Source organism: Myotis brandtii, unplaced genomic scaffold, assembly GCF_000412655.1.
Source record: "Myotis brandtii unplaced genomic scaffold, ASM41265v1 scaffold536, whole genome shotgun sequence".
Lineage (NCBI taxonomy): Eukaryota > Metazoa > Chordata > Mammalia > Chiroptera > Vespertilionidae > Myotis > Myotis brandtii.
The window spans coordinates 3,286,959-3,295,531 of NW_005369967.1; the positions used below are offsets into that span (position 1 = coordinate 3,286,959).

Consider the following 8,573-nt stretch of genomic DNA (forward strand, 5'->3'; position numbering starts at 1 on the left):
TTCCCCCTCAAGGAGAATTATTCTGCCGCCTCTCAGGATTTATCCCATGGGGGCCCCAGGCTGGTGGGCCTCCCATCTGCTCTGCAAGAAATGGGCCTGGGAATTTGGCTGTAAGCTGCTGTCAGTGGAATGCATGCTGTAATGAAAAAATAGTCACTGCTGGAATAGTCAGAGAGCAATTGTAATAAAGAAGATTGCCGTGAAAACCAGCCCCGTGGCCGCCTTCCCCAGGCCCCAGGAGTGTGAATAACGCCTTCGCAGAAAGACAGATGAAGGCTGGCAGGAGTGGAGTGTTTGAGTGTTTTCATTCTCTTTTCATGGTGGGGGTGGGGGGTAGGGGGAGCCAAGGGCCAAAAATGTGGTGTCTGGGGATGGCGAGCAAGAGCAGCTGGGGAGGGAGTGGGCTGGCGGGAGCTGCCTTTGCTGTCTTCTCAGAGGCCAGTTTCCTTCAGGAGCCCCGGAGAGGCAGAGGCGGAGGCGAGGCGAGGCTGCTCCCTGCCCGGTGTCAGCAGGCAGCTGTTAGGATGGGCAGTGAGAGGGAGGAATTCACAGCACAGCAGGCTGGGGGTGACTGCTCTCCAGATCCTACCAAATGTCACTGGGGGTGGGGGGTACGAAGGAAGAAGCTGCAGGATGTCAGAGACAAACAAAAGTGGGGGGGGGGACTTGTCTCTTGGCTGCTCCATCGGCAGGGAGTTCTGTCTGTGGGACCAGGCCTGGGGCCTGGGGCAGTGCCTGCACATGGCCGGAACCTTGGTGAAGGTCCCCCACCTGTGGGGTCCCTCTGAGGACTCCAGGCTGGGTGGAGTGTGGGTGTGAAAGGGCAAGACCCACGGCCTTGCTGCAGGCTTTATTTCTCTGTCCCACAGAGGTACTCCGGGGGGCAGCAGGCTGGACAAAGACAAGCCTCAAAACCTGCCCTGAGGACACTCCCACAGCTGCCCTCTGACCTCTCTGCTCCCTTCCCAGTTGTCCATCCCTGTCCTACTCCTCGGACCTGCCGGCCACCAGCGTCATCATCACCTTCCACAACGAAGCCCGATCCACCCTGCTGCGCACGGTGAAGAGGTGAGCCCCGCCTCGGGACCTCTCTCGGCGGCCTGCTCCCCAGGCCCCGGTGGTCTGCTGAGCCCTAGGTGGGGGAGGACATTGAGATGGGGTGCTGTGGCCAGACGGGTGAAGACCAGAGGGCCCTTAGAGGGGGCTCCTGCCTTCTGAGAAGCCGGGGCTGGTGAATCAGGGTCGGGGACACCCCAGAGGTCCAGTTGTTAGCAGATGCACAGTCCCACACAGGCCAGGTTCCTAGGAGGAGGGCAGAAATTCAGGGTCAGGAATGGGGAGAGGCAGGGCTGGACGTGAGGCCTCAGGTGGATGATGCCAGCTCAGTAGGCGCCTGTCAGTGATTCGGAGACAGGTGCCCCTCTGTCCTCCTGAGCTGGCCCTGTGGTCAAGTCTAACTCCTACCCACCCTGCTTCTTTAATGAACTTAGTGAGAATAGGATTCCAAAAGGCATGCCCAGTGGTATTCCAGGGATAAAAGAAGCTTGGGTTTCCTTTCCCAGGGAGTAGAGGAAGGTAGGGGTGATGGGAGGGAAAGTGTCGGGGGGCTTCCTGAAAATACTTCTCCTGACTCATGAGGCCTGAACAAGCCTCAATAGCCTTCCAGGCAGTAGCTCCGTCCAGCTGGGGTGGCCCCTGGACAGGCAGCCAGCGCAGCTGCAGGTCCTGCCCCAACCACCAAACTAGGGCAATATCCACCCCCGACCCAGGGGGGTTCCAGGTGCCTGAGGGGCCAGACAGGAGGTCAGCCGGGCCCTTAGCAGAGCCTGAGGAACACGGTACTGCTCATTCATTGATCAGGGCCCAAAGGTTTGCAAGCACCTGCCCATGGCCAGTGTGCTGGCCCTCGAGCTGGGTGGGGGGAGCCCCATGGCCGGGAGAAGTAAACAGAAGTGGCCCCTAAATCGGGGCTCCTCTGTCCCCGTCACTGCTCCAGTGTCCTGAACCGAACTCCTGCCAGCCTGATCCAGGAGATCATTTTAGTGGATGACTTCAGTTCAGATCGTAAGTATCCACCTTCTTTCGTTGCACCCTCCAAACCCCCATCTCCCCAGAATGCCGAGGCGAGCCCTCTTGAGGTTGCCCTGACCATCACCTGCTGGCCTCTGCCCCCCCACCCCCAAACCCCCGGAGTCTTTAGTCTTTTCTAAGTTCCCTTCCCAGTACCGCAAGGAGGGGGAAAGAGTGGTGTTGTTTTGATGGAACACCAATGAGAATGACATTTTTTAAGAATATATTTTATTGATTTTTTACAGAGAAGAAGGGAGAGGGATATAGAGTTATAAACATCAATGAGAGAGAAACATTGATCAGCTGCCTCCTGCACACCCCCTACCAGTGATGTGCCCTCAACCAAGGTGCATGCCCTTGACCAGAATCAAACCTGGGACCCTTCAGTCCGCAGGCCGACGCTTTGTCCACTGAGCCAAACCGGTTATGGCGAGATGACATTTTTAAACATTTGAAGCATCAGCAGCCTCCTTCCTTATTACAACTGTCACAGGGAAAAGATTGTCCTGTCAGTCTAGCTCCACAGATGTTAGACTGGTGATGGTGCTGGCGCTCTCTGGCGTCCCTGGGGGCAAAGCCATAAGTACAGGCAGTTAGTCTGGCCTGGAGTGGGACCCAGGGCTACTGGAGATGACTGTGCTCCTCCATGCCGCCCACCCCCAGCCCTTTCCCTGGGCCTGGGCAGTTCCAGTGGTGGCCAAACCACCTGTGATCTGAATGAGCTTCCTTCTCTCCACCCTCAGCGGAAGACTGTCTGCTCCTGACCAGGATCCCCAAGGTCAAGTGCCTGCGCAACGACCGGAGGGAAGGTAAGTTCTTGGACCCTGGTGCCACCGCAGACCCCTGTTGGCCTAGACCTCTGCACGCCCCACTCCCTTTGGGTGCTGTGTCATGCAAACCAGCATGGCCCTGCTGCATTCCTGTGGCGAGAACCAAAGTCCCTAGAAGGAGCCTCCTGTTTCCCAGGTCCGCCCCTGTCCCAGCATGACTGTAGGCAAGTTGCTCTACTGAGAGATGGGGATAGTAACAGTCCCCTTTCCGCCTTGCACGGTGATTGTAAGGTTAAATGAGATAGGCCACATAGAAATGCTTCGGGACAGTCAAAGGCAGAATAAAGCAGACGGAACTCATTTCTAACCAAGAGGTGTTTGGGCATCGACAGCATAAGACTGCTCTCTGGGGGACACAAAAGAAGTCTAAAACGTGGTCCCTACCCTTGGGGTCAGAATTCACAGCAACAGGCTGGTTATAATTATTAGGATGGAGATCAGAGGAGAGGGTGCCGGAGGAAGGCGGGTGACCAGGGAGTGGGCCTTGATTGGCTGAGGGGCGCTGTGAGACAGCGAGCAAGGGAGGGCTTTCCAGGCTCCGGGATGCTGCAGGCAGAGGCGAGGGTCGGCCGAGACACACTGGGAATGCTAGTAGCCCTCCTCCCGAGCGCTCACCCTGCCGCAGGCGTTCACTTTTTCTGCTCTCTCACCGTCTGTCCTCATAATGGCCCATAACACTCATTTTGTAGATAAGAAAACTGGGGTTTGAGGAGGTTCAGTAATTTCCCCAGGGAGGGGATGAATAGAGGAGCCCAGATCCCAACCCAGGGAGAGGGATCACCCCAAAGCCCAGCCTCTTCACCTCCTTCCGCTCACTCTCCCTTCCCAGGAGAATCCGGCAGGTCAGCAGGGGGAGTGGGCGGAGTGACGGTAGATGACAGAGGACCTTAAGCCAGAGAAAGGCATTTAGACTTGATAAGGCAGATGGTAGGGAGCCACTGAAGATAGGTATGCGTGTGTGTGTGTGTGTGTGTGTGTGTGAGAGAGAGAGAGAGAGAGAGAGAGAGGGGGGAGAGAGAGAGAGAGAGAGAGAGAGAGAGGAGAGAGAGAAGGGAGAGAGAGAGAGAGAGAGAGAGAGAAAGGGAGAGAGAGAGAGAGAGAGAGAGATGGGTTTATGTGATGGGCATATTTAAGAAAGACCAGTCAGGCTGAGGGGACCTTCACAATGGAATGGACCTTGAGAGAGAAATCTCTAAGTATAGTAGGTCCTCAAATAATGTGGTTTCATTATAACATTGATGAGTTGCTATAGGAACTTAGTTCTTGCTTATGGCAAAAAACTGGTTTTGTTATATGTCATTTCACTTAAAGTCACAGAACCTATGTACTACATTAAGTGAGGACTTACTATACAGAGTTGTGAGGTGCCTTTAGGTGGGAATATGCTATTCCCTGGGGTTTTGCCCAACATAGATGTGAATTTATGTAATTAAATTAAGGAGGTTTAAATTAGGTGCTTTATAGCTGGGCCAGCTGGGCCTCCTCTCTCCTGACCAGGTAATTCCCCACCCCTCACCGGGCTATTGTCCGACTGTCGGTGAGCCGTGGGCGAGCCTGTGGGGAAAAGGGTGGACGCAGGGCAGAACCTAGCACATATAGGCCTCCTGGGCGCCAGGCACTCCCCTGACAGGCAGGGGTTGTGCTCTCTCTGAATCTCAAGGTGATAAACTGAGGCTCAGAGCAGGTAAATAACATGCTTAAGGTGAGTGAGGGGGCGCGTGCTAACTCCAGCCTGTCCTCGTGCAGAGGAGTCCCTCCACGTCACACATGATGGTGCGCTGCAGGGCACAGCCGTGGGTTTCCCGGAGGTGGGGAAAGGCTTTTGGTTCCTGGTTCTCCTTTGGTGTCAAACCACACTTTACTGCAATTTCCATTCCCTGAACTCTGACTGTTCACCAGCGGGTCCCCAGAGCCCGGCACAGTGTCTAGCACACGGAGGGCATTCTGAGAATGGCCTTGGAGTAATGACGCTTACTGGATGGACGAGAGAAAGAAAAAGAGGAAATAAACAAGTACAAAGTAAAGTTCAATCACAGTGACTCGGAAACCTGCGCTCCTGAGGGCGGAGCGCCCCGAGACTCTGTGGGATGGCTGGGCAGCAGATGGGCTCAGCACCACCCTCCGCTTCCCCCGCAGGGCTGATCCGGTCCCGAGTCCGCGGCGCGGACGTGGCCGCAGCCGCCGTCCTCACCTTTCTGGACAGCCACTGTGAGGTGAACACCGAGTGGCTGCAGCCCCTGCTGCAGCGGGTGAAGGAGGTGAGTCTGTCCGTCCCCGGGGGAGCTCTGGCTCTGGGATGTGCCCGCCAGGTTCTTGGCGTGAGGGTGTGTGAACCGTCTTTGACGTTGGGCAGGCAGCGTAGGAGCCTAAATGGTCTGCTGCCTCCTGAGTGACCACCTCATTGAGCTTCTCATCTGAAAATGGGGATAATTGTAATATTTGTCCCACCGGGTTGCTGTGAGAATTAAACGGGAGGAAAGCCTGAGTGAGCTATAAAGGTATTACAGAAAAGGGCATGGTTGATTTCCTCCCGGGGAGGCAGGGAGGGGTGGGGGTGGGTGGGTTAGGCTGGGAAGCCAGAGAAGGAGGGAGGAGAGAGCAGTGTTCTCAAGGAGAGATGAGGGCAGGGGGCCCCTCCTATGTGCCTACTGTTCTCTAGAATGGGGAGGATTTGGACAGCTGAGGTGATTACAACTCAACTATCAAAAGACAAGCATCCCAATTTAAAAATGAGCACAGGATTTGAATGGACATTTCTTCAAGGAAGATACACAGTGGCCAACAAGCACATGAAAAGATGCTCAACATTCTTCAGTCATTAGGGAAATGCAAGTCCAAACCACAGTGAGATACCTAATAGGACAGCTATAATAAAAAAAGATGGACAGTAACACGTGCTGGTGAGGATGGGGACAAAAATAGTCACGCATCGGTGGTGGGAATGTCCAACAGTGCAGCCCTATGGAAACCAGTCTGGCAGTTCCTCCAAAGTTTAAACAGGGTTACCATACGGCCCAGCAATTCCACTGCTGGACATAACCCGAGAGAAATGAAAACATCCCCACAAAAACTTGTGCACAAGTGTTCAGAGCAGTATTATTCAGAATAGCCAAAACATGGAAACAGCAGATGAATGGTAAACAACATGTGGTATATCCATACAATGAAATGTCACTCAACCATGCAAAAGAATGAGGCACTGTACGTACTACAACATGGATGAACTTTGAAAACCTGATTCTAAGAAAAAGAAACTAGTCACTAAAGAACAAATATTATATGATTGCATTTATGTGAAATACCCAGAATAAACACATTCATAGAAATAGAAAGTGGATTAGTGGCTGTCAGGGGCTGGAGGGGAGTGACTGCTAATGGGTACAGGGCTTTTTGTGGGGGTGATGACAATGTTCTGGAATTAGACAGTGGTTGCACAACCTTGTGACTATGCTGAAAACCACTGAGCGCTGGCCGGGTAGCTCCGTTGGTTGGAGCTACATCCGGATACGTCAAGGGTGTGGGTTCAATCCTTGGTCAGGGCACATACAAGAACCAACCAATGAATGCCTAAATAAGTGGAATAACAAATCGATGTTTCTCTCTCTCCCTTCCTCTCTTTCTAAAATTCAATAAATAAAAATTTTGAATATTGAATTTCACACTTTTACATGGTGAGTTTTACGGTATATCAATTATATCTAATAAAATTGCTGTAACAATGGGAATTATATCTCAGTATATAAAAGTCTCTAAGAAGGATACGGTGAGGCCCCACAGAGAAACCATGGATGGTCTCCCTGATCCTCCACCTCCCAGGCTTGTGTCGTCCTGAGATGGGGTGTGAACTGAGGGGCGGGGCTAGATTCCAAGTTTCAGACAAGAGGATTTTCAGGGTCAGTGCAGAGTGTGAGAAAGGAGAGAAAGAAGGGGCTCTGTCCCATTCCCTCCACAGAGGGCTGATAGAGGGCGCTAAGCTTCACATGTGCTATATGACAATTCACCACCACCACTACCCTCCCCCCACCCCCCAATAAAAAGAACTTTAGCCCTGGCCAGTGTTGCTCAATGGTTAGAGTGTTGGCCTTCGCACCAGAGGGTCACAGGTTCCATTCCCAGTCCCAGGTTGGGGTGCCTGTGGGCAGCAACCAATCAATATATATCTATCACATAAACATTTCCCTCTCTCTCTCTCTCTCTCTCTTTCTCTCCCTCTCCCCCCCTACTACCCCCCCTTCTCATTCTCTCTAAAATCACTGGGGAAAATAAAATATCCTCACTCCTTGGGTGAGGGTTTTTTTTAAAAAGGAACTTTAGTAAAATTGGCATTACCCACCGACGTTTTGGAGGTGATGAAGGGAGTAGTAAGTCTGACCTTGAAATGGATGCAGCATGAAAGGAGTGACACCCACGGAACACAGGGTCCCTGCCCCCAAGCTGCTGGCGGCCCAGTTGGGAAGACCCAACCCAAACATGTACAAAGGTGGACAACGATGAATAAAACAACAGTTCAAACCAGCGACAGAAGAACTACCTCAGGCAGCATGTGATTCACTGTCCTGGGAATTGTCTAGACTGTAATTGTGAGAGCAGCTTTAAAGAGGAAGAAATCCTCAGCCTGGAGCAATCAGGGAAAGCTTCAGTGAGGAGGTGAGATTCCAGCAGGGCTCAACATGACATGAGAGGAAGAGGCTGGGAGAGCATTGGGCCTTGGGACCCAGGTGGGACCTTCCAGGAGCTTGGATGTGATGATAAGGACCTCGCCCAGGAGCCTGAACTGTTCTGTAGGAAATGCTGAGTACATGGCCTTAGGCCTCGGAGAGACCTTCCTCCCAGAGCAGCACCTGGCCCTTTATTCATAGAGTCCCTGGCCTCACACCATCTCACCTTTTCTCTCCTAGGACCACACCCGCGTGGTGAGCCCCATCATTGACGTCATCAGTCTGGATAATTTTGCTTACCTTGCTGCATCAGCTGACCTTCGAGGAGGTGGGTCCTGCTCCCAAGGGAGGGGCTCTAGACCAGAAACCAGGCAGGTGAGGGCACGCCACAGCCCTGGCTTGATGCTCTTCTTCCCAGCTGTGCCAGAGGGTCTCATAACACCCTTACTTCCAGAAAATGAAAAGGGATTGGGTTGAGCCCTAAGGTGGGGACAAAGGGCCGAGCCAGCAGTGGCAGGCTCCTGGCACGATCAGTGGCAGTCAGGCCAGTCTCTTCCTCCCCGCAAACATTGACACACCCTTCCCAAGTGATGCCAGCCCAGGGACCATGGCCAAGTCCTGGTAGATGGACACGATATGACAGCTGTTTTGGGGTGGGGGAGGGGGAACCCTCGACCTTACATGAATTTCTACCACGGACCCCCTGAAAGTGGTCTGTGCTGTCTGATATGGTAGCCATAAGCCATGTTGGGCTATTGCAGTCTTGAAATAGAACTAGTCTGAATTAAGATGTGCTATAGACTAGAGGGGACCAAGATGGCGGCATAGGAAAACACCGGAAATTGCTGCCTCCGACAACAACTTCAAAAATACAACTAAAAGACAGAACGGTCATCATCCAGAACCACAGGAAGGCTGGCTGAGTGGAAATTCTACAACTAGAAGGAAAGAGAAGAGCACACAGACTCAGAGGAGCTACGAAAGTAAAGTGCAGAGGTACGGAGGCTCCGGCGCG

At 53.0% G+C, this 8,573-nt stretch overlaps 1 protein-coding gene across 1 annotated transcript in view; it reads left to right on the forward strand.

The window, feature by feature from the left end:
- Positions 1-8,573, forward strand: part of GALNT16 (polypeptide N-acetylgalactosaminyltransferase 16) — an 86,883-nt gene that overhangs the window by 62,041 nt on the left and 16,269 nt on the right. Inside the window, exons 4-8 of the mRNA XM_014549116.1 lie at positions 970-1,068; positions 1,997-2,064; positions 2,814-2,879; positions 5,037-5,158; positions 7,799-7,886. Coding sequence (XP_014404602.1) covers positions 970-1,068; positions 1,997-2,064; positions 2,814-2,879; positions 5,037-5,158; positions 7,799-7,886 — 443 coding nt within the window. The remainder of the gene's footprint in view (positions 1-969; positions 1,069-1,996; positions 2,065-2,813; positions 2,880-5,036; positions 5,159-7,798; positions 7,887-8,573) is intronic.